The following is a 27,262-nucleotide window of genomic DNA, read 5'->3' as shown; positions in this document are numbered from 1 at the left end:
TCCTTTTCTTTGACTTCCTTTGAATTTCCTTTTTTTTAATGTGCATTTAAAAAGGCACTTTCTTAATGATCTTTTCTTTTTGGTGTCTGTCCCTTCCTTCCCCTCCCCTCCCCTCCCCTCCCCTCCTCCTCACACCATAGGAGGCAAAAGTGGCAGAATATATAGATGTCTTTCATGTTTCCATTTCTCAATTCATTTTTTGTAGGTAAACATTCACATGTTATTCTTCAAATAGTAAATCTTTAGCTGCATATCATGTTCTCTTGGTTCTACTCATTTCACTCTTCATTCTTCCATCTTAGAATCAATATTGATTCTAATGCAGAAGAGCAGTAAGGGCTAAGCAATGGGGGGTTAAGTGACTTGTCCAGGGTCACACAGCTATCTGAGGCTAGATTTTAACCTAGGACCTCCCTTCTCTAGGTCTGGCTTTCAATCCACTAAGCTACCCAGCTGCATATATATATATATATATATATATATATATATATATATAAATATTTTTTAAAATTTTTTAAAATTTTGAATATTTTCCCATAGTTACATATTTCATGTTCTTTCTCTCTCCCCCAAACCCCCCTAACCCTCCTTAGCCAATGCACAATTCCACTGGGTTGTTACATGTATCATTAAGACCCAATTCCATATTATTGATAGTTGGACTCCCTCTATATATTTTTGATATGAGTCCCCTACTGAAAGGCTGTCTATGAAAATTCCCCCCAATTTTCTGCTTTCCTTCTCATTTTTTGCAACATTTGTTTTATTTATTAAAAACCTTTTTAGTTTAATGTACTCAGATTTATCCATTTTACATCTTACAATGTTTTCCATCTCATTTTGATCTTATCTTAGTGAATAGTGTAAGATACTGGTCTATACCTAGTTTTGGCTAAACTACTTTTCAGTTGTCCCAACAGTTTTTATCAAGTAGTGATTTCTTCCTTTTTTTTTTTTCACTTACCTTCTATCTTAGAATCAATACTATGTACTAGTTCCAAGGCAGAGGAGTGGTAAGGGCTAGGCAATGGGGGTTAAGTGACTTGCACACTTGATATAGCTAGGAAGTATCTGAGGCCAGGTTTGAATCCAAGCCCTCCCATCTCTAGACCTGCCTCTCAATCCACTAAGCCACCTAGCTTCCCCCTCCCCCCAAATTGTGATTTCTAATGCCAGTAGCCTGGATCTATATTTTTGTCAAATATCCAGCTTATTGTAATCTTTTACTACTATTTGTTATGTCTCTTCTGTTCTACTGATCTTCTTTTCTATTTCTTAGCCATTACCAGGTAGTTTTGATAATTACTGCTTTATAATACAGTTTTAAATCTGGTACTACTCTGGTATCACTTTTACTACCATACCAATCCTCCCCCTCACCCAGAAAAAATTTTTTTAAACTCCTTTGTGATAAATAAACACAGTCAAACAAATCCACAATGGGCCATATCCCAAAATAGGTTTCATTATTCACCTTCAGGAATATATTTATATTTCATCACCATTCCTTTGGAATCATGTTTGGATATAACATTGATCTGAGTTGTTTCTCTTTACTGTGTGGTATTCACTAAATATATTATTCTCCTGGCTGTGCTCACTTTACTCTTCATCATTTCATTGACCTGAAACCATCCCCTTTACCATTTCTTACATCTTAATGACACACTTATTTTTTTAAACCCTTACCTTCCATCTTAGAATTAATATTAGGTTATTGATTCCAAGGCAGAAGAGTGGTAAGGGCCAGGCAATTGGGATAAGTGACTTACCTGAAGTCACATGGCTAGGAAGTGACTGAGGTCAATTTGAACTCCTTCCTGTCTCTAGGCCTGGTTCTCAGTCCCTTGAGTCTCCTAGCTGCCTGCAGTACCATAAATCTGTTCAACCAATTGATGGTTGCCCCTTAGTGTCTAGTTTTTTGCCACAACAAAAAAAAATTGTGCTATTATATAACAGTTTTATAAGCATAGTTCCTTCTTCTTTTTCTTTGAGCTCTATGAGTGGTATAAGTCCAAAAGCATATGCAAAATGTTATGGCTTTGAGGGCATTTCTACATTTCTTTCCTGAGCAGCTATGTTATTTGTTTCCCAGTTGAGAAGCATGCATGTACTTGTGTCCTCCCCAGTGTCTCCAATATTTGATCTTTCTCCTTTTTTATCATCTTTGCCAGTCTAATAAATATAAGGTGAAACTTGAATAATTTTCATATGTTTTTCTTATTACTAGTGATCTGAATCATGATTTCATGTTCGTTGGTTTGTTTTTAGTGTTAGTTGTTTTGAGCATAATTTCCTTTTTTAGTTCTTCCTGCTAGGTTTTATTGTTATAGAAAAAGCCAGTTATTTATTTGGGGGTAATTTGATATTCTCCTACTTTTCTGAAATTTTGATTAGTTTCCATTAATTTTTTAGATGACTTTCTTCTTTATGTCAACTGTGAAAAACAAAACTTTTTTTGCTGTCTGCCTATACTTATTTTCTTAATTCCTTTTTCATATCTCTAAGTTAGCATTTCTAGAACTTGATTAAATAATAGTGGTGATTGAAGACATTTTTGTTTTACCTTTGATCTTTTTGGAAAGATGTCTCTTTACTATGATGGTTATTGGATTTATGTAATTACTATTTATTACATTATGAAAAGGTTCTTTTATTCCTATGCCTTTTAATGCTTTTAATAGAAATGAGTATTGTTTGTGCTCATCAATTGGGAATGGTTTAACAAATTATCCTTTATAAATTTAATGGATTTTTTTTGTTCTACAAGAAACAATAGAAAAGAATATCAAAGAAACTTGGGGGAATTTCTTTGAACTGATTCAGCGTAAAGTGAGCAGAACCAGAGGAACATTTTATATAGTAACAATAGGACTGTAAAGAAAAACAACTTTGAAAGACTTAAGAACTCTGATTAGTGTTATAACCAACCAGAAGTCACTGTCTAGAGCAGTGATGGGCAAACTTTTTAAAGAGGGGATCAAAGAAAAGGAAATGCTCATCTGTCATTCTGTTTCTAAGGCAACTCTTTCAAAGTTTCATTGTATTCATCAAATTAGGAATAATGTCCCGAGCCAGGATAGAACATTTCAGGGGGCCACATCTGGCCCTCTGGCCATAGTTTGCCCATCACTGGTCTAGAGGAATAAAAGTATTCTACCCACTTCTTGACAGTAAAGTGATAAACTCAAAATGTGGAATAAGACATTCATTTTCAGATGTGTCTAATATGGGAATTTACTTTGCTTGACATGCATATTAATTATGTTTTGTTACAGTTTTTCTTTTTTCATAACTGGAATAGGAGATGGGAAGAGAGAAGAAAACTAAGGATGATATTGTCCCCTCCTCACTAAAATAAGAAAGAAAAAGAAAGTCATGGAAACATTTTTTTAAAAATATACAGATGAAATCAGAAGGAAGGCAAAAAAAATCATAGGAGGATAGTTTTTAGGTTTATATTGATTTCAGGTCTCTAGGATTAAGTTAGACCTCATTTAAATTTTATTCTTTTCTTCAAAGGTCTTTCATTTCCTTGTCAAAAAATGTTTTAAAAGCATTTCTGCTTTTTTTTAAATTTATGAGCTTTTTTTCCATGGTGGGACACAGTTTTTTTAAATTTTTATTAATGTCATATACAGCTAAGAAATGTGTCTTCCTTTATATGCCCATTCCATAATCGCTATTATTTCTAAAGACCTTAACTTTTTCAAGTTTATCTTTTTGGTAGGTTTGTCTAGGTTCAAAGGTCTCTGATTATTGTTGCTTTATTTTTCCATGTAATTTGATAAGGTTTTCCTATATGTACTTAAATTCAATTGCATTTAGTGCATACATATTAAGAATTGATATTGTTTCATTGTCTTTGGTGCCATTAAGAAAAAAAGTGGTTTCCTTGATTATGTCTTATAAGGATAAAAAATGATAAAGACTGCTATAATAATATAAATTAGTATTTTAATTAAAGCCATGCTGATAGATGAAGTTATTAGACCATGCGCTTATAAGAATTCAAAACCGCCGCCCTCGCCATTATTGTCTCCTGTCTCCTCCCGAGTCTGCTGGCCAAGAGCCACTCCCCCCAACCTAGGAGATTTAAACTGTTCTGTGTGGAGACGTAGGCGTCCCCACGCCCAAAGAACCGGAAACGGAAACCCGTTGGACCATGAAAAATGTAGTTTGATAATTTCCACGTGTCCATAGAAAATATATATACTTTTAGATAGCATCTCCCAAATTTCACTTTTACAATTCCCCATGAGGTCCGGCAAAAAAAAAAGGTTAGTCCTTTTTCTTCGCTGGACCTATAAAAATAGACAACTTCTAAAATTTAGGAATTTGGGGGATAAAAGAAATAGATGAACAAATGGCTAAAATTAGCCGCATTGACAAAAAACCAATTGGGGGCAGTCCCCTATTGGTATAACAGTGTACAATTAGAACAAATTATACAACTCAATTTCAACTCCCCATAGTTCAATCAACTGTACCCCAAAGTTCAAATTTGGTCTTCATGGTACAGTGAAGGCTTTTCAGACATCTTCATGGTGTCTTCACCAAACAGGTTCATCGTCTGGATTCTAGGGAGATGGCAAGATCCTTATCCTGAAATTATTTTCAAAAGAATTTAAACTTTACATTATAGATTACAAAACATACATTTTCTTCTAAGATTTATACAATTCCCCGTGAAATTACTCCTAAAAGAGTTAAATATACATATATTTTTACATTATTGAATTTTAAAAAACTTAACAGACATCCCATCCTCCTGAGGGAAATACTAAACAACTTTTTCCTTAAAAAAGGGTACCTCAGGTCAGCTAAGGATGAGTGGCTGAGTCCTGGGGGTTGTATGAAATCAATTGGCAAAATAAAAGAAGAAAATTCAAGAAAAAAAGAAGAAAAAATTAACTTGTGAATGAAATGTAAAATGTGCAAAAATCTGGGGAAAATAAACTTAGACCTTTGAATGGAGGTCTAATTAAAGTGAATTCAGCAGATTGCAATTACCCATTTAGGGCCAGGACTTAAGGAAAATGTCTCTCTCTGATCTGGCTTATCATCAGCTTTTCAGGGAACTGAGCCAAATAAATAACCAATCTTAGGTGCTTTCTAGGAATCTAAGTCGAGGGGACCCACGTCCTCTAAAGTTTTAGAAAAGACTGGGACTCCAGGACTCAAACCCCAATTTCCAAGCCCTAAAGTATTGGCATAGAACTGCTGCAATTATGCAGATCTTAGTCAGTCAAGTCTCTGACCATGTGCTTTCTTTAGCACTATTAACAGCTCTCATGTTCCCTTTTTGTAGAATCAGACAGAAAGGCATTTAATCACAGTCCTATAGGCTCAGGTATTTGCTGTAGAATCAGAAAAAGGATAAATAATGATTATATATGTACTTCCAGTGCAAGATGAGAAAAAGGAAAAATCAATTTTTTCCTTTAATTAAAAATTTTTTAAAAATAAATTAAAAAATTTTTTAAAAATAAAAAAAAATATATAGCTTAGAACTAGAAGTGTTATGTTACCCCAAAATGAGATTTTCTGTGAGAGAAAGTGGGTTTTACAAAATAGAAGATTCACAATGCACATTCATATAGAGTACCATTATTTCCAATAGCACATTTTAAAACAATGATGTTTAAAATCATTTACTTGTTACAACTTTTAAATCTTGGCTAAGAGTTTCTCAACAAATTCTGTTATTGCTTCCATAGCAAAACATGATATTTAAAAAAAGAAACCTTCTGGTCTAAATTATCCTCAGATAAGAATATACAGGAGCTCCTTGGCTTCCTGTTTTAAAAAAAAATCCTGGGTAGGAAATGTTTTACCCATTTAAGGCAATAATATCTCTTATAATAAAATATATAAAAGCTTTATCCTTTAAGACAACAATTCTTAAGGATTTAAAGTAAAAGTTAAAAGATCTCTTGTAAAATTACAAGGTAATATTCAAAGCATGGAAACTTCAAGGTTCTTTAAATTACCAAGACAGAATAAATTTTAAAGAACATGTGCTCTATAAATCCAGGATACATAAGGCAAGTTACAACATTAAAAATGTGTAGGAAATATAATGTATTAGAGTAACAAGCTGGTCAAAACCTCTTACCAGTTCTAATAGATTTCTCTCATTATTTGGGAGTTACAATAAAATCATAAACAGAATTAACCTAGCAGCCACAAACTTCATTAACTTAAAATGATTCAGTGCAACAGGAAAATCAACGAAATAAGATTAATTTACAAAACTAATTAGCAAAATATAGTAAGATACAGTCTTTTTAAAACAGAAATAAAACACATTCAGTTCTGAGGTTTAAAAGTTTACCCCTTGTTCAATTTAAGGTTCTTTTGATTGAGTTCTGCTGAGTTTAAGGGTTTTTTTAAAGTTCAAAGTTCTGAGGAGGTATGGGGGTGAATATTTCTTCCCCTGAGTTCAGTTTTTAATCACAAGCAAGTCTGAATAGGCCATGCGGCCTCATTAAAGGTAAACGATAGGTCCACGTGGTTTCGGGTCATGGGCTCAGGGTTAGAGAAAAACTTAAAAGTCAGTTTTGTAGAAAATCCCACGTGTAGAGCCTATGGGGGTGGGGGTTGCCTAAATTAGGTCTTTAGAGAAACACATGGAAGGCTAGAAATAGGGAAAAAGGGGGAATATACTACCAAAATCTTTAGCGGCAGAGCTGAAGCAGTCTCTGGAGATCGAGATCTCGGCAAAGGCAGCAGCCGGGGGTCATCGATGTTGGGGCTCGGGGTTCTGGAACTAGCAGGATTAGCAGCATCAGAGGCAGGAAAAGCGGAGATGTCGTCTGGGACGCTTGCAGGCTTGCGGCAGGGCAGGAATGGAGATCAAGTCAGGAGTCAGGAGATCGGCGGCAGAGACACACTGGCTGGGCTCCAGCATTTTAGTTTAAAAGCCAAAAACCTGAAATTGGCTGGCCTGACCTCCCAAGGTGGTTTGGGCTGGACTGGCTGGCCGAGTCCCGTCTGAGGCAAAAACGTGCTGTTGCTTTTAGCAAAAGCATGGCAAGGAAAACCATTTTCCTTTTAAAAAAAGTGCTCAAAAGAGCTGAGCCAGAGGGCCAAAAAGCAGGCATGGCTATCGTTTCTGAAAGGCTATCTGGAAAATTGAAAATTCGATTTCCAAACTTCATAAGGTTGCCATAATTATAAGGATGAAAAATAATTATGACTGAAATAATAATATAAATTAGTATTTTAATTAAAGCCATGCTGATAGATAAAGTTATTAGACCACGCGCTTGTAAGAATTCAAAACCGCTGCCCTCGCCATTATTGTCTCCTGTCTCCTCCCGAGTCTGCTGGCCAAGAGCCACTCCCCCCAACCCAGGAGATTTAAACTGTTCTGTGTGGAGACGTAGGCGTCCCCACGCCCAAAGAACCGGAAACGGAAACCCGTTGGACCACGGGAAATGTAGTTTGATAATTTCCACGTGTCCATAGAAAATATATATACTTTTAGATAGCATCTCCCAAATTTCACTTTTACAGTCTTTTAACCGTCTCAGTTTTACTTTTGCCTTGCCGTTTCCATGATTAGTTACCTTTTTTAAAAAATTTACCTGAGAATGATAAATTCTGTTCCAGCCCCTCATTTTAACTCTGTGTAATTCTTTGTTTCAAGTGTGTTTCTTATAAATAACATATTGTTAAATTCTGCTTTCTAATCTCTTATCCACTCTTTCTTGAAACTGACCTTTCTTGGCTTCCTATTACATTATAGTTTACATGGCTCTGTTCTCAATGACCATTTCTCTTTTCGTATCTAGCTCCTTCTCCATCTCTTGCTTTCTTTTGTGAGCACCCTCTGATGTTAGTTTCCTTCTCTCTGCTTTTCTCTCCAAGTTCACAGGCTTGGAGTACTCAAGTCTTCAATTATCATCTGTGATGATGGTTCCCAAATATTTATATCCAAGTTATAAGATATTTCTGCCTGCGTGTCCTAACCCAGTGGTGGTGAACCTTTTAGAGAGGTGGGTGATGTGAGAAATGTCCTCAGGTGCCCCCTTCACTCTGGCTTTCTAGTAATGAACTCTGTGCTAGGGCAACAGCACATGTGCCTACAAAGAGGACTCTGAGTGCCCTCTGAGGCATGTATGCTATAGGTTTGCCATCATGGTTCTAACCTAATATGTCCATAAACTTGTTACCATATCTTCTCCCAAAATCTCCCCTGTTTTTCTAAGAAACAAACAAACAAACATCCTAACCTTAAAATATACCCTTACCCACCCTCAAAACCCCCAAATAAAATACCTCCCTTTTCAGACTTTCCATTTTATTAGCTTAGGAATTTTAAATGTATTTTTTTTTTACTTTTACTCTTCTTTATTTCCTAAATCCAATTCAGCAGTAAGCCTAATTTATTCCTTCAACGAGTTTCCTATATTTTTTCCCTTTATTCTTCATTTTCACTGTTTCTACCAGATCCATGTCACCTACATCCAAGTTACTGTAACAACCTCCTCATTGGTCTCTTCTTCCTGAAGTACGGCTTTTATGTACTTAAGAATTAACAGTGGTCTGTTACCTACTGCTTCAAAGCCAATTCCCTGTGTCCACCTTTCAAACCCTTCTGTAATTTGGCCTTATCCTGACTATTTAACTTACTTTTTCTCTATTATTCACTATATCCTCAGCCAGAACTATCCACATACCATAATAATTGCTGCCTCTTTGCTTTTTGCTTATATTGCTTCCTTACCTTGTAATGCCCTTCCCTCTTACCTCTACCAATTCAAGTTTACCCATCCTTCAAAGCTCAGCTCAATACTACCTCTTCCTTAAAACCAACCCTGGTTTCTTCTTTTGAACTCCTTTTGTAGTTTTAGTCTGTATCATCTAGTTTTAGCATCTGATTGTCCTCCATTGAGTTCATTTGTCAAGTCTCTTCAATTAGAGTATAAATTCCTGAGGAGACCCTCTGCAACTGCTACACATAGAAATGCTGATGGCTTTTCTGTACCTTCTGAGCTATGGTTGTGGCCTCAGCTTAAAGGCAGGCCCTTTCTCAGATCATTTTGAATTTATTTATTTGTTTATTTATTTAAAACTCTTTCCTTCTGTCTTAGAATCAATACTTTGGTACTAGTTCCAAGGCAGAAGAGTGGCAAGGGCTAGGCAGTGGGGTTAAATGACTTTCCCAGGGTTATACAGCTAGGAAGTGTCTGAGGCCAGATTTGAACTCAGGACCTCCCATCTCTAGGCCTGACTCTTAATCCATTGAGCCACCCAGCTGCCCCATTTGAATTTATTGCTTAAAGGCTTTTCTTTGCCCCATTTTGAATTCAGCATAAACTTTCCTCATTTGAATATTTATTTTGCCTCTTCTCCAGCCATCTCATTTGTATTGTGTATGCCACTGGTTAATAATCTGGAGGGACTATCATTTCAGAATAAAAGTCTGTTTAGCATGTAGCATTCCTTTCCTCTAGTACCTGTTGTGGCATGCTTGATGACCTTTGGCAACCTCAGTCTCTAGTAGTGTGGCCATGGCCCAAAATAGATTTTCCTTGGTTTGGGATTATTTATTCTGAATACTGATGATGGTGATCATAAAGTCCTTAAAAGTTTATAGATTTTTAGATTCTCAGAATGTCAGAGCTGGAAGGAAATAGAAAAGTCATTCAGTCCAAACCCCTTAATTTTCAGATGAAAATGAGACTCAGAGAATTGAAATGACATTGCTAAGGTCATATAGGTACCTAATGTGAATGCTCTTTTTTCTGCTAAATGTAGTCTCCAGATTTGAGGTCATGGTAGAATTTTGGGTAGCTTTGCATATGGATTTTATTTGTAATTTTTTCCCCTTAAACCTTTACCTTCTTTTCTAGTAACAACTCTAGATAGAGTGGAAAGGAATAGGCAAACAGAGTTAAATAACTTGCCCAGGGTTACACAGATAGGTCACATTTGAACCCATGTCTTCCTGACTGCAGGCCTGGTTCTTTAGCTATTGTGCCACCATCGCCAGGACTTCAGGTTGACTCCCAAACCATAAGAGATTTTTTTTCTTTTGGTGGCTTGTGATTTGTCTAACATTAGTAAATTGTTAAAAAACAATTTAAAATTATATTGAGTTTCCAAGTAACAAGATTAAAAAAGTTTAATCTTTCCTTCTATTCTTCTTTCTCCTTATTGAGCAAATTTTAGAAAACAAACAAGCAGGGAAGCCAGCCTTGGAGACAGGAAGTCCTGAGCCCAAATTTGGTCTCAGATACTGCCTAGCTGTATAACCCTGGGCAAGTCACTTAATCCCAATCATATCACCCTTACCTCTCTTCTGCCTTGAAACAGATACAGTATCATTTCTAAGACAAAAGAATTGAGTTTAAAAAAAAAGAAAGAAAACAAAGAGAAACAATGACCTTTCCCCATCCCTCAATTCATAACTACATAGTCTTGCAAAATAAATTTACATATTAATCCTGTCTGAAAAATGTATGTCTCTTTCTCCATGTTAAATTCATTGTTTCTCAGGTGAAGTGTTTCATTTTCATTCTTTTTACTTGTGCTTTATCATTGTGTTGATCAGAATTCTAGTCTTTCAAAGCTGTGCTCTACAGTCTCATATGGTTACTTTAATTTTAATTTCTTTAATAATGATTTAGAATTTTTCCCCATATAAATGTCAAAATCTTGAATTTCTTCTTTTGAAAACTATTTGTTTAATCTCCTTGGATCATTTATTTATTGGGGAATGACTCTTTGTCTTACACATTTGAATCAGTTCTTTGCAGATTTTAGAAATGAGCCTTATAAGAAACATTTTTTCTTAGTAGTAATTCCCTAGAATTCTGTGACTTTCTGTCCTAACAAAATAATTCCTAGATATTTTATTTTGCACATTTAAAAACATTTTGAGGAGGGGAATAAACTTTAAAGAACTTATTAGATGCCAGCTATTATATTAGCTATGCTACTACAAATATATCTTTACAGTAACTTTGGGAATAGGAATTATTATTGTCTTCATTTTATAGTTGAGGAAACTGTGATAGGGAAAGACTAAATGACTTGCTCAGGGTAACATGGCTTAGTGCCTGACATTTGAACTCATATCTTTCTGACTCCAGGCTCTGTGCTCGATTTGTTGTGCCACTTAGCTGCATTTCCATAGATTTCAACACACTGTTGGAGAGTTCGATATTATCTCACATAGTGATCTTATCAAGTCCATAGACTCAGTCCATAGTCCATAGTCCATATGTTCACAGTCCATAGTACATCAGTCCATAGTCATCTATGCAGATGACTCCCAGTTACACTTATGGAACCTCAACATATCCAAAGCAAAACTTGTTATCTTTTCCCTCAAACCTGCCCTTCTTTCCAAATTTCCTATGACCATCAAGGGTACCAGTATTATCCTTGGCTCCTTACAAGTCTGCCCTCCATGTCCTGTATGATGTTACATCTTGCTTCCACTTTCATAATATCTGTTCCCTTCTTTCCATCCTTACAATATGCTTTAGACAGCCTGACTGCTCTGTTTAATCATGAACATATCTTGCTCCTTCCCACCTTAATGTCTTCATATAATACTGTTACATATAGCTAAACTATCTTCTTTCTTTCTTTGCTAGTGTTACTTGTTAACCATTTTAAAAAAAAATTGATATATTTTTCATCTCTCCATTCTTTAAAGTCTGGCTCTAATTATGCTTCTGACACTTTACTATCTATCCCATGCTAGCCCAATATCTCTCCCTCCACTTTGTTTCTTCAGACTTCACATAGCATTTTGTTTTTTACCTTCTCTAATGTCTGTGTCTTACTGCTTATTATAGTTGCCTAAATGTCTCATTTTCACATTCTATGAAGGCAAGTACTTCAGCTTAACTGAACCTTATATCTGTCTTCCTTAGGATATAGTGCTTTGCCCACAGCAGGCAATTAACAAATGCTTGTTGAATTGAATTACCTGCAGAGGTTCTATGTGGAACTGCTTTTCCCCACCTCATCAATCTCTGCTCTCCCTTTCACAGCCAGATTCATAGAAAAAGCTGTTAAAAATACCTGTTACCCCAACTTTTCACCTTTTTGAAATCTGGCCTCTGTCCCCAACACTTGACTAAAGCTGCTCTACTCAGTTTCATCAATGATCTATTCATCCCTAAATCCACTAGTCTTTTCTCAGTCTTTTGTTTTCAATCTTTCTTTTTAAATTTAAATTTATTTATTTGTTACATTAAAATACCCAGGTGACTTCTTCCTTCCCTCTTCTCTCCAAATTAGAGAAGTCATCATTTGACAAAAAGATGTGTGTGTGTGTGTGTGTGTGTGTGTGTGTGTGTGTGTGTGTAAAATGGTGTCTTCATTCATTATTTCTCTGGAGGTAGACATTACACAAGTCATTTTTCAAATAGTGTTTCTGTTGCTGTATATAATGTTCTCTTGGTTCTGCTCATTTTATTCTCCAAAATTTTGTGTCTTTCCATATTCTTAAAAAAATTAACCTGCTCATCATTTCTTATGTCCCATTAGTATTCCATCACACTCAAATGCCATAGCTTGATTTTCCATTCCTCACTTGATGGCCATCTCTCCAATTTCCAGTTCTTTGGCACCACAAAGAAAGCTGCTAGAAATATTTTAGAACACATATAGGTTCTTTTCCTTTTTCACTGATCACCTTAGTACATAAATCTAATGGTGGTTTTGCTGGGTCAAGAGGTTTCATCTCTTAAAGAGTTTGATAGGGTTGACTGTTCTTTCCTTCTGGATATTCTCTCCTTCCTTTTTGTAATATTATTTCTCCTCTTACTTGTCTGACCTCTTTATATTAGTCTGTCTCTTGGATAATCTGTGCCATGTTATTATATTCTGTGTGTATACCCCTGATTTCTCAGCCTGGGCTTTGTGATCTTATCAGTTCTCATTTTCCTTTGGTGATTTCTCTAGCTCTCATTAAACTATCATTCCTTAGAATCAGTACTATGTATTGGTTTTAAGGCAGAAGAGCTTTAAGGGGTAGGCAATGAGGGTTAAGTGACTTACTCAGGGTCACATAGTTAGAAAGTGTCTGTAGCCAGATATGAGCCCAGGTCCTCTCGACTCTTAAGTCTGGTATTCTGTTGTAAAAATAATAGGTGAATGAATTGATTATTGATATAAACTGATTTCTTACTCTGCTTGCTGTGCTTACAAAGTATCTTCAGTTTATATAAGTGAAGTGAAACTCATAAGTGAACTTCTTTTCAGGGCCAGGCACAAGAATGCTAAGGAGACTCTTGTTATACAAAACTATTTATTAAGAATATAAGGATATAAAAGGATTTCTGACTCTAAGGGATTCTAACTCCACCCAAATAAAACTCCCTGGTTCTGCAAGGAACCACTTCTCCTGTTTCCACAGGCTACACTGATCCTTCCTGATCTGACTAACCCAAATTTTCCCTATTCTACAATAAACTAACACTATTATCCTTAGAAGAAGTATATAACTCTTAACTTTGTCTCCAAGTTATAAAAATATCAAAGGCCAGCTGGCTCAGCCTCAGTAAGAACCAAGTTAGGACTCTGAGCCTTAGCTGACTCAGTCTAAACCAAAGACCAGGTCTTTCTTTGGTCTTTTCAGATATAAAAACAATTTATGAAATAGCAATAGACAGTTGCTAGTGTTTTCCAAGTTGGAAAAGGAAAATCACTTAGCTCCTTCAGGTTTTCCCCCTCCTTTCCTTCTACCTTCAGACAGTGAAGAGAGAGAGAAAAGGAGATGTCACCTGCTCCCAGCACTGAGAGAGAGAGAGAGAGAGAGAGAGAGAGAGAGAGAGAGAGAGAAACCGCTACGCCCTGAGAGAGTAACTGCCACAGAAAAAACTGTTACCCCTCCCACACACACTGTCAACATTTGAAACTGACACTCCCAGATCTGTTTCAAACTCCAATTCTTTGTCAAGCCAGCATCTCTACTTCTTACTTCTAAACTAATGTAACAAGACTTAACTTCTAATATCATCCTTATACTATCCACCGAGCCACCTATCTGCCCCCCTAAACTATCATCTTTATGCAGATGGTTTCTGTATCTACATATCCTGAGTTCCATCTTCCTACCCCAACTCTCTGTGTGTCATCTTTATCTGGATTTCCTAGTCATCTCAAATTTAGTACATCTCACTTTCTTATATGTATCCCTAGTGCTGAGCATACAGTGCACATTTAATAAATTCTTTTTGGTTGATTGAATTATGAATGAATTACAACATATTCTTTACAGAGAATTTACTGAAAAAGAAAGTGCTTGTTCCTTCTATTTTTATGCTTTTAAGTTTCAAGGTGAGAGAAATAGTATTTGCATCTCTCCCATAAAGCATGTACCTGCTCTTAGGCTACTGCTATTCTGACATGTAAGGTATGACACATGTGGAATTCTTATAAATATGTAATACAAAATTGAGTAGTGTTTGAGAAGAAAAGGCACCTGGAACTTTAATGAATTGTTGAGGTTCCCATGAGAAGTGTTCTTGGTGGAGGTTATCTTATAGAAGGAAGACTAGGGTTGGCCATAGTGGAGGAAGTAGTCACTTCCTTTCCTCATTTCTACTAAGGAGGTTAAAACATTGGATTTTCCATTTAAGTTTGGATAGTGTTTCTATTTCCATCTGTAGGGCCAGACTGGGAGTTGAGATTTATGATCAACCTATTTCTTTTAATCTCCAGGTAATCCTGCCAGTGTGTTTGTCCTCCAATCAGATTTCCCCACTCATTAAGAAAATCTCTGAACATAAGGATTTCAAGAAGCTTCTCAGGACTCGGAATAATGTGTTGGTGCTTTACTCCAAATCTGGTAAGTACTCTTGGTTTGCCTTCTGCAGCAGTAGGAACAATAGGAGAAGAGAGACAGAAAGAGAGAATGGTTATATATATATATATGTTTATGGCTTTTAGGGGGGAAGATGGTGAGAGGAAAAGGGAACTGGAGAAGTGAAATTACTTAAAGGCTTATTTACTTTTACCTCTTTTTGGTGAGTTGCAGAGAAGGTGCCAGCCTGAACTAGTACAAGGAGTTTCCTTACTTGGTAGTTTCCTCTACCAGGCCCTATCCCCAGTTCTGTTTTGTCAGTTGCTTTTGAATAGTTAAGATGTGTAGGATTTTTTTGTTGTTGGTGGTTTGTTTTTCCTGTGATTTAAGAGAATCCCTTCAGATCCTTCAATGGGGGAAGACACAATCTCTGCTCTTAGGATGCTCCTAGTTTAAAAGGGAGACAGGAAATATGCACAAGAGAAAACATACAAATGTAAACTGTTGTAGTGGACCTTGGGAATGGGAACTATTGTTAGACTAAGAGACTCAGAGGATACAGACTGTGTTTTCTTTCAGCCTTTACTATAGTGCCTAGCACAGGGCTCTGTACACAGGATGTAGGCAGCATTGGTGATTAATTGACTCTTCCTTGCCAGTAGCCTACTGAACTGATAACTGGACTTGGCCAACACCAGCCCTGCTTGCCCTCAGTCTGCCCTACTTTGAAGCTGGAACATGTGGTTGAATTTAGAATCCACTAAGAGCTTGGCAGATTTATTGAGGATAGATGGCCATGACCAAGACCTTTCCTCTGACCTTCAGGCTAACAAGCAGAATAACTGATGGGGAGAGTTTTGCTTAGTTTTTGGCAGCAACTTCAGGGAAGGGTAAATTTCTGACTTGGTTGATGCTGTTCCAGCATAGTTGTGTCTTTCCATTGCCCAAGGATGCCAAGTTTCCAGTGTGCCAGGATAGACAGCGAATGGCTGGTCAAGTTCTGGGCATAGTTCTCACCAGTAACTCTGCTTTGGGTCATTAGGACTTGGGCCTGATGGATGTTTTGGACGTGTGTCCCTCTTGAAGCTCAGATCATCTCTGGTTCACAGCCATGTTCATTGGCACTTAGTGTATTTCCACTTTATAGTGCTTGGCAGTGTTTGCTGGCCTGCTGGGTACCTAGGGTGTGACTAATTTCTCTTTGCCACCAAAAGGATGGGGAAACTGAGGTCAACAGGAAATCCAGGCCAGATGGAGTCCATAGAGGTGAGGGCTTCATAGAATGCTCTAGAGCAGAGGTTCTTAATGCTTTTGTGTCATAGATCTTTTTGGCAGTCTAGTGAAGCCTATGGACCTCTTCCCAGAATAATGCTTTTTAAAAAGTAAATAAATTCTTGGGATTACAAAAGAAACTTCTTTTATACAACTATCAATATATCCAAAAAATAAGTTGTTCAAGTTAAGAACTCTAGAAAATACTAAACAGATATAACCCCCCCCCCCAATTTTGAGGAACTCCGAATTTAATGGGAGCTCCCCAGATTGGTGGATGTCTTTTTATTATACAGAAATGAATTAATTCTGTTTACTTTATCCTCTGTTTAATATACAGAAATATATCAGTTCACTAGTTACAAAAGTTCTCTAAAGAGGGCAGGAATTAGTAATTGGACTGATGTGTTAGAGAACTGGAGGGAGTAAGTGGTGCTAATGGACTTTCAGATTTGGGGTTGGCCTCTTAGTTTGAGGTAAAAATTGATGGACTTCTTTAATCTCTTCTCTTTTTCTGGGAGAGCTGAGTTGCTTTTACCCATTGCCTTCCAGCTACTGCAGTAGGATGGATGATTATTTACCTTCTCTTTCTGTCTGCCCAGGTTAGAAAACTTTCTTTTTAGCCTTGTTTTTATTGTATTTCATTTCTATGTGGAGTGTGATATTTGTGACCTTCAGAGTAGCAGAATAACTGATTTTTTTTACTGCCTTTTTAAAAAAAAAAAAAAAGCTTTTTTAAAAAAAGTCATTTTACTAATGTAGACCTAGCTTCTGCCTGGAGGTTGGGGAGAGTGGTTCAGAGAGGGAGAGAAAAAAATTCTTTTACTTTTCTTCTTGCTTTGCATTTATGTTTTTTTTTTCTTTGTCTTTCACCAGAACACAGATTGAACAGTGACTTCTTTTCACATTTGCCTTGATTTAATTCCTTCTCCCATTCTCCTATTTCTAGAACCTGTCTAGTGGGGTTTGGGGACAGAGTCAAAAAATGAAGAGAGCCTCCCTTTAGATCAGGAGTTCTTAAGCTGGACCCTGTAAACTTTAAAAAACAATTTCAATAACTATTTAAATCGAATTGGTTTCCTTTGTAATCCTTTTTTATTTTATTTTTGTATATGAAAATATGACTCTAAGAAGGGGTCCCTAGGCTTCCCCAGTCTGCCTCATAGGTCTAGAATACATAAAAAGTTACAAAGCCTTGCTTCAGGAGGTCCCTGTGTGCTTACTGCCAGCAGAGCTTGGGCCTTGTTAGAGCTGCTCTCAGCGGATGCTTTTTGTTGGTTCCATGAAAGTCACAGTATGCCTCCTCATATACAGCCAAGTCTCAATTATCCACATTAATGGAGGAGAATAGTAGTACAGCTAATTAAAAATTTTTCATTTTCATTTCACTTCAGCTTTGGAATGTATCATATGACTTTCTAGAGGTCAGCAGACCTTCTTTCCTAATGACATTTGTTTTGGCCGATGTTAAAATAAGTCTTTTTTTTCCAAGATCACACATATAGCAAAGAGGTAATCCCATAGTGTGTTCATTGTTAAGACTTAGACATCTGTTATTCTGAAAATGGGTAACAAAGTTTGGCAGTTTTACAGTTTTGGCAACAGGGCCAGTTTCCTCCTCTTCTTCCTCTCATCACCTCCCTTCTCATTCCCTTATTGTACTATTGCACTCAAGTTTTTGTTTTGCTGTAGCACTGGTGGAGTTGGCTCCTGATCAGCATAGAAAGAAAAATCTTTTGTTGAGTTAATTGCATCCTACCCCAGGAAAAATTCCTTTGAGTATCTATTAGAGGTAATGGGGAGCAAGGAGATGAAGGAGAAGGTATTGTTTCTGTGGCTGTAGGGGAAGTAAGAATATGTTTCAGATTGGAAATAGGATTTAGATATATGTGGCATTTTCCTTCAGTTGGTAGCATTGTGTGTATATGTTAGTTAATCATCCCTGCTATTTTGAACTCCTGGACCAAAGCACTGTATGCTTCAGAGAGTAGTTAACTGAGTGATGGAAAGAAATATTGTCTTTACCTTAGAGACCTCACAGTCTGATAGGGTATTCAACTAACTCTCTCTCTCTCTCTCTCTCTCTCTCTCTCTCTCTCTCTCTCTCTCTCTGTCTGTTTCTCATGTTTAATTGCAAAAATACATAAATATATTTAAGAGAGAATGTGAATTACAGATTTTGTAGTTTGGGAAAAAAGTTTGTTTGGGAAACAGTATAGTAGAAAGAGCATTGTCTTTGAAGTCAGAGTAGCTGGGCTTGCATTTCATCTCAGTTATTTATTACCTTCATGAACTTGGATGAGTTTCCTAACATTTTCTCAAGTTGATAATGAGAGGATAGGACTAGATGATCTCTAAGGTCCCTACCAGCTGCAGATCCTCTGATCCTAAGTTGGTGAGGCTTTCTAAAAGAGGTGAATCTTTAGCTGTGGTCCAAAATAGGCAGCAGGTGTGTTGTGTTTGTATTCCTGAAAGGTAGAAGACTTGATGCACATAGTTCAAATTTAAGATCTGCCCTGGAGAGGCAGAGGTAATGAGCTCTATCAGCAGTGTGTGAAAATGCTATTTTATGAAGAAACATGTTTTTGAAGTGGGACTTTTCTGTTTGCCCTGGGGAGGTGGTAGTGGCCTTGATCTCTGTTACTGCCCACTCTTCCGTAGGAGAGAAAGACGCAGGTCTGGCTGTGGATCTACCTTCATCTATCTCATTGTTGTTCTTTTCTCTAGCTGCTGCAGCTGAAAACCACCTCAGGTTGTTGTCCAATGTGGCCAAGGCGGTGAAAGGTCAAGGCACCATCTCCTGGGTAGACTGCGGGTATGTGTCAGGGGTTTGGGGGGTGTTGGTAGGGCTTCTGATTGCTGCTTGTTGGGCACTTCAGGAGGGAGGGAAATGTATTTTGTTACTGTCTTGATTGAAGATACAACAATTACTGCAGAGGCTTCCTCAGTAACACTCCTTGCTCACCTCCGTAGTGAAGAAGGCTGCCACTCTTCTTAGTAGTAACCCCTTGGTTTCTGTAGAGCCTTTACTTTTCAAAGCATCTTAATGTATTACCTTCTATCTTCACATAAACTCTGAGAAGTAGGCAAGGCAGGGATTTTCATCTTATTTTACAGAAGGGAAATCTGAAGTTCAGAGAGGTTAGTGGCTAGTGAGGTAATAAATTCTAATTGATTTGACTTGTTTGGATTTTAGGTGTTGAATAATGCTTGTCATTCAACTTAATACCATTTCCCTAGTGCTTTCTAGCTTTCTGCTAAAGCATCGATTATTCTTTACCTTCCAAACTTTGCCTCCAAACCAACTCCCCACCCCTAATAGTGACCCAGTAGAGAGAGTGCTAGACACAGAGTTGGAAAGACCTGAGTTCAAACCTAGCTACCAGTACTAGCAGTGTGACCCTGCATAAGTCACATAATCTCCATCTCTTTCAATTTCTTCTTCTGTAAAATGGGGATAATAATAGCACCTATCTCCTGAAGTTGTTGTAAGTACTAAATGAGATAACTTATGTAAAGTGCTTTGCAATGGAAATAATTCTGAGGCACCTTCTCACACCCATCAGATTGGCTAACATGACAGAAAATGAAAATGAAAAATGTTGGAGGAAAAAGGGAAAAATAGGGACATGGTCCAACTGTTCTGGAGAGTAATTTGGAACTATGCCCAAAGGACTATAAAATTGCATACTCTTTTACCCAACAATAGTGATACTAGGTCTGTACCCCAAAGATATCAAAGGAAAAAGACACAAATCTACAAAAATATTTTTAGCAGCTCTTTTTGTGTTAGCAAAGAATTAGAAATTGAGGGGATTCCCATCAAGGAGGGAATAGTTGACCAATTTTTGGTATATGAAGGTGATGGAATGTTATTGTGATATAAGAAATGGTGAAGGAGGTGGTTTCAGAAAAGCCTGGAAAAATTTGTATGAATTGATGCAAAGTGAATTGAGTAACAGCAATATTATAATGATAATGAACTGTGAAAGACTTAACTACTTTGATCAATTCAGTAATCCATGACAGTTCCAAAGGACTCATGATGAAAAAAACTATCCATCTTCAGAGTGAGAACTGATGAAATTTGAGTATAGATGGAAGCATGTTTTTTTAACTTTATTTTTCTTGCTTTCTTTTTTTAAAACATGGCTAATGTGGAAATGTTTTTTCTGTGACTTCATGTGTATAGTGAATATTGTATTTTTTGCCTTTTCAATGGGTGGGGAGGGAAAATGGGAAAGAATTTGAAATTGAAAATAAATTTTTTTAATTAACAAAGATAACTCAAGACAGGTAGTAGAGTAGACCTTATTTATAAATAAAATTAAAAAAAAACATTAAAAAACTTGTAAACTCTGAAGAACAATATACATTCTAGATACTGTTATATGTATATATCCTCATGAGCTATATATATATACTCTTTCTGAGATGTACTGCTAAGAACACATCATATTACTCCATGTGAGTCCCCTCTGCCTTTCTCAGTAATATACAATATCCTCTTGAGGAGTTTTAAGACTTTGTAGAAATAAAAAGTACTTTCTTTCCATAAAAAGTTGGGTCCCCCTTTATTATAGTTTGTAGTCTATGAAGGGAAAAAGCTTGATTCTGAATGGAGAAAAACAAATATTGAAGTTTTATTGCTTCTCTATCATTTGAGCATTCCTTATCCCAGCATTTTGATTTCCTCCCTTCTTAATTCAATTATTAGCTCTTTATTAGGTGTTTGTTTACATGTGGTGTTGTTCTGGGTGCACATAATGCGCAGAGAGATTCTGTGATCAAAGGGCATCTAGTCTGAGACTAGCATATTAACACAGGGATGGTAAATAAACACAGAGTAAATGCTTGTAAACACAGATTAAAAATAAGCAATCATTAACATAATGGAGATCCTATAATATGAATGGCCAGCTTATACTTAGAGCAGAGTGCTAAAGGCATTTCTGCAGCCAGTGAATTTCCTTCTTGTCTCATTGGCTAGTGGTAGTTGGGTTTTTAGATGGAGAGCATAGCAGAGTAAAGGAAAAAAATATGCTTATAATGTTAAATACCATTCTCTTCTTGAGGCACACCACAGAACACATTTTCTCATGGAAGCAATGCTGTAAATGGTACTAATATTTGTGGTCCTGCCCACAAAAGTCTCCAGCAGTATTGGTGTTTATAATAATGGTTTACCCTATGGACAAATAATCTTTTTGGGCTGGAACACAAAAGTAATCATTTGTAATATTGTTTCTAAAGGAAAGCACATTCCAAATTTCAAACAAAATATTGGGGGGCTTTGTTTGCTTATTCAGATCTTGAAAGTTGTGGAGATGGCAGGGTGGGAATATTTTAAAAACTATTATGTAGTTTGTTGACTGAGAAACTCACAGATGTGTTTGTGGTGGTAATGTTTTAAAAATCCAATTCTGACTTCTACTGGTGGATTTGGTATTGGCATATTTTGATAGGCTCTTGTACTGTCAATTCTTGAACAATTATAGATAGTATTTACAACTTCTGGCTTGTCTTGGTTTTATTGCCTTGTCTTTTTCTCTTGTCCTTCAGCAAGCTGGGAGTCCCCCAAGGTTAGGGCCTTTGTTTCTATCATTCTACTAGGAATTTTCCAAAGAGAGAGACCATCTTCCCCTTTAGTCTAGGAACTCTCTAATAGACCAAATGGCAAAATAAAAAAGGCACAGTGAATTTCTAATACTGCAGATGTAAACTCTTTAGGGTGTTGTCCTGCCACTCAAATGGAGATAGACTAAAAAAAGTTCTTCTAAAGAGGACTTCAGGTCAAGGTAGCTGTCTCAATGGAGGCGGGCAGCATAACTTCCACATACCTACTCCCCGCAAAAGACAAAAAATAGCACCAGATCAAATAGTGATCAAGCATAAAAAAACTGCAGAAAGTGCCTTTATCCACCCTAGAACTTTATAAAAAGTGAGCAAGAATTCTGCCCACAGTCAATAGGGAGATCCAGAGAGAGAGGACTGAAAACACTGAGGATAGAGAGCAGGTCACAGAGTAAGCAGTACTCTCTGGAGTACTCTGGAGTATTTCACTGCCCAAAGACAGAAAGAAGGCTGAGGCAGAGCATTATGGCAGGAAGCACTAGAGCAGAAAGAGATCCTAGGAGATCCCTGAATTAGCACTAGATGCAGGAACAGATACTGTCTGGCATCTTTGTTACCTACTACTCACTTTAAAATCACAGATCCAGTTTGAAAAGGAGTGGTTGCAAGCAGATGTGGGCCTCAAGCTGTGTACTGATTAAAGAACAAGTTCTAGAAATGTAGCTGTGTGGCTCTGCCCCAATAAGTAGAACGATGTCTCAGTTCTAACCTTTAGCCCAGCACATAAACCTGCAGTAGAATAACTTGGGCAGAAGTCCCAGACTGAACTGGAACCAGCAGTTAAATCCATCTGACCCTGTAGAACCTCCAAACAGGCTAATAGTGACTGAATCCAGCAGCAGTCTATAAAAAACTCAGCCACACAGAAGCCAAACATGGGTTGGAAACTTACAATTCCCAGAATGAATTGTGAAAGCAGTGGGAGAATGTAAAAGAATAGAAATTCAGGCCAGGCATCCCCTTCAGAAGTGCACAGAGGTCAGCATGGCATAAAGTCTAAAGTCAAAAAGCAGGCTGGAAAAATGAGCAAATGAAAAAAGAACCCAAGCCTAAGGAGATATTATGGTAACAGGGAAGCTCAAGGCTCAGTCAGACCAGAAGACAATAACTGGAAAATATCTATCAGCAAAGCATCAAATAAAAATGTATATTGAATACAAGTCCAACAGGAATTCCTAGAAGAGTTAAAGAAAGAGACTGTTTCTTAAAGCCAAAAAATGATTTAAAAAACTAAATGAAAAACAGATCAATGATTTGAGAGTGAAAATTAAAAAAAAAAAAACTAGGAAAAGAACAAATTTAAAACCCCAACTAAACATGAAATTAGAAATCCTAAAAATTAAAGACAAGATCAACAAAATTGCATATAAGAATATTGAATTAATAAATAAATCTAGGAGTTGGTTTTATGAAAAAATAGACACAAAACAAATACAAATATGACATTTATTATTGTATAAACATGTATATTATATAAAATAGTAAAAATACAAAAAAGAACAAAATAGATAAACCATTGATTAATATGATTAAAAAAGAAAGAGACGAAAACAACTCACTGGCATTAAAGATGAAAAAATTGAACATACCACCAATGAAGATGAAATTAAAGCAATTAAGAGTAATTTTGCTCACGTATGCCAGCCAGTTTAACAATATAAGTGAAATGGAAGAATACTTACAAAAATATAAACTGCCTAGACCATCAGAAGAGGAAATAAAATAGCTAAATAAATCCATTTTAGAAAAAGAAATTCAATAAGGCCATAAATGAACTTCCTAAAAAAAAAACATCAAGACTAAATGGATTCACAAGTGAACTCTATCAAATATTTAAAGGCCAATTAATTATATTATTAAGTAAATAACTTTAAATAATAGGTAAAGAAGTTTTATCAGACTCTTTTTATGAAGCAAATATGATATTGAAACCAGGAAGAGCAAAAATGGAGAAAGAAAATTATAGAACAATTTCATTGATGAATATGGATGCAAACATTCTAAATAAAATATTAGTTAGGAGACTGCCACAATACATCAGAAAGATTTTACATTGTGACCAAACAGAATTTATACTAGGAATGCAGGGATGGTTTAATATAAGGAAAATTATCAATATAATTGATGATGTTAATAACAAAAGTAACAAAAAGCAAATGATTACGCAGAAATGCAGGGATTCAGAAAAAGCCTTTAATAAAATACAACATTCATTCCTACTTAAAACACTGGAAAACATAGGTTTTAATGGAGTATTTCTTAAAATAATACAAAGTATCTACCTAAAACCATTGGCAAATATTATTTGTAATGGATATACGATAGAAGCCTTCTCAGTAAGATCAGCAGTGAAAAAAGAATGCTCATCATCACCAATATTTAACATAATTTTAGGAATGTTAACAATAGCAATAAGAGAAGAAAAAGAAATGGAAGGACTTAGAATGATCAAAGAGGTCATAAAAATCTTTTTGCAGACAATATAATGGTATCTAACTAAAAAGTTAGTTGAAACTATTAATAATTTAGTAAAGTAGCAGGATACAAAATGAGCCCACATAAATCATTAGCATGTTTAAATATTATTAAAGTCCTTCAAGAAGGGATAGAAAGAGATGCTCCAGTTTAAAATAACCACAAGCCAAATCTAAATAATTGGAGAAATGTTCATTGTTCATGGATGAGCAGATCCAATATAATTAAAATGACAATGTTACCAATCTACTTATTCCAGTGGTTCCCAAACTTTTTTGGCCTACCGCCCCCTTTCCAGAAAAAATATTACTTAGCACCCCCTGGAAATTAATTTTTTAAAAATTTTAATAGCAATTAATAGGAAAGATATATGTATTAATGTTTCTACCTTTTTCATAAAATATAGTAAAGAAAGGTTTAAATTAGAAACATTGAACTTTGAAATTATGAAACTATTTATTAAATTCAGAATAGAATGTAATACAAAAAAAGTTAAAACATTCAAAATCATCTTAATGAGAAGGATGAACCTGGTGTGCCCCTATCAATTTAGTAATCCTCGGCTCTATTTTCTTCAGCAGTAATCTTAAATCACCATGACTGACTATTTGCAATTGGTTTCTTTTTTTTTGTTGTTAATAAATTGGTTACTGCACTGGATCCACATTCCACTAAATAAAATGAAGGAAATGCAATTTAGAACTTTTGAATTACAGCCCGTATTTCAGGATAAGCCATAGGGATCTCCTTTTGCAGCTAGAATTGTTGGTAGCCGCTTTTGAATTTAAATTTCAATTCATCATTTGTAGTTACTTCCATCAGTTCTTCTTGTAACTGTGGAGATTCATAGGGTGCTCCAAAATCTGCTGCTAGTACTGCCGGTAGCCAGTACTACCGCTGCCGTTCCAGGCTTTGGCCTTGCAGTTGACCAATTGCATGAGTGGCAGTTAACAGCAGCAATGCTCGTAGTGCTCACGTGTTTTGGAATGGCAATTCATTGGCACCACATGAACAGTAGCAGCACATACCTCAATGCAAGTGAGGGAGTATGCGGAATTGAGCCAAAGTCCAGTACGTTGTTCAAAGAAAAATTAAGCGTTATGAGCAGAATACATAAATCAATTTTTCTAAATCTTCTCTTCTTTCTTTTATATTATCACTGCCCCCTTACAGTTATTCACTGCCCTCAAATGCACCTGTGGCCATCACCGCCCTCCTGCAGCACCCACCAGGGGGCGGTAGCACTCACTTTGGGAATCACTAACTTATTCAATACCCCAAAATTATCTTACTGAGCTGGAAAAACTTAACAATTTATTTGGAAGAACAAAAGATTAAGAATATCAAAAGAATTAATGAAAAATGTAAAAGAAGAAGATCTAACAGTATTGGATTTTATGCTGTATTATAAAGCAGTAATTATTAAAACTATCTCATACTGGCTAGGAATTAATAAGGGTAAATCTGAGGAACAGAACAAAAATACAACAAACAGTAGTAAAAGATTATAATAATCTTATATAGATCCAGGCTATTGGGATAAGAAATCACTATTTGCTAAAATTTTCTGTGACAACTGGAAAAGTAGTTAGTTGGGAGAAACTAGGTATAGATAAATATTTTACACCAATAACTAAGATAAGATCATAAGATACATGATCTAGATATAACAAAGGGCTTATCATAAGCAAATTAGAAGAAAGGAGAACATATTATCTATCAATTTATGGATAGGAGAGGAATTTATGAGTAAACAAGAGATGGTGAGCTTTGTGAGATGTAAAATGGATAATTATAAGTACATTAAACTGAAAAAGGGTTGTATAAATGCCAAGATTAAAATGAAAGCAGAAAATTGGAAGAAATTTTTCATATATAGTCTCTCAGAGGTCTCATAGCAAAAATATTTAGAGAACTTTTTCAAATTTATGAGAATAAGAGCCATCCCTCAATTGGTAAGTGGACAAAAGATATGAACAATTTTCAGATGAAGAGATGAAAGCTGTACATAGGTACATGAAAAAATGCTCTAAATCACTAGTTTTACTCCTTAAGCCAGAGAGTCAAAACAGAGAAAGAAAACTATAGACCAATTTCCTCAATGAATATTGATGCAAAACTTTTTTTATTAGACATTTATTAATATTCGTTTTTAATCTGTTTACATACTTTATGCCCCTACTTTCCCCTTCACCCCCCGCTCTCCCCCCACCCATGGCCGACGCACATTTCCACTGGTTTTGTCATGTGTCCTTGATCAAGACCTATTTCCCATTCATGTCCGCCTCAGCCCATGCATTCAAGCAATTGTTTATCTTATATGTTTCCTCTCCTGCAGTCCTTCCTCTGAATGTGGGTAGCATCTTTACCATAAATCCCTCAGAGCTGTCCTGTGTCATTGCAGTGCTGCTGGTACAGGAGCCCATTACATTTGATTTTACCATAGTATATCAGTCTCTGTGTACAGTGTTCTTCTGGCTCTGCTCCTTTCGCTCTGCATCACTTCCTGGAGGTCTCTCCAATTTGCATGGAATTCCTCCAGTTTATTATTCCTTTTGGCACAATAGTATTCCATCACCCGCATATACCACAATTTGTTCAGCCATTCCCCAATTCAAGGACATCCCCTCATTTTCCAGTTTTTTGCCACTACAAAAAGCGCAGCTATAAATATTTTCGTACAAGTCTGTTTATCTATGATCTGTTTGGGGTACAAACCCAGCAATGGTATGGCTGGATCAAAGGGCAGACAGTCTTTTATAGCCTTTATATGGCATAGTTCCAAATTGCCAGCCAGAATGGCTGGATCATTTCATAACTCCACCAGCAATGCATCAATATCCCAATTTTGCCACATCCCCTCCAACATTCATCACTCTCCCCTTCTTTCATTTTAGCCAATCTGCTAGGTGTGAGGTGATACCTCAGAGTTGTTTTGATTTGCATTTCTCTAATTATTAGAGATTTAGAACACTTTCTCATGTGCTTATTGATACTTTTGATTTCTTTATCTGAAAATTGCCTATTCATGTCTCTTGCCCATTTATCAATTGGGGAATGGCTTGATTTTTTATACAATTGCTTTAACTCCTTGTATATTTGAGT

General features: G+C 36.3%; 1 protein-coding gene across 1 annotated transcript in view; it reads left to right on the top strand.

Moving 5' to 3' along the window:
- The window catches only part of PDIA5 (protein disulfide isomerase family A member 5), a 205,762-nt gene that overhangs the window by 24,050 nt on the left and 154,450 nt on the right, over positions 1–27,262 (top strand). The window contains exons 2-3 of the mRNA XM_044670046.1: positions 14,695–14,821; positions 18,776–18,863. Of these exons, the coding sequence (XP_044525981.1) occupies positions 14,695–14,821; positions 18,776–18,863 (215 nt within the window). The remainder of the gene's footprint in view (positions 1–14,694; positions 14,822–18,775; positions 18,864–27,262) is intronic.

Source organism: Gracilinanus agilis, chromosome 3 (genome assembly GCF_016433145.1).
Source record: "Gracilinanus agilis isolate LMUSP501 chromosome 3, AgileGrace, whole genome shotgun sequence".
NCBI lineage: Eukaryota > Metazoa > Chordata > Mammalia > Didelphimorphia > Didelphidae > Gracilinanus > Gracilinanus agilis.
Note: the sequence above shows the minus strand (reverse complement) of the source record. Positions and strands in the feature narration are given on the sequence as shown.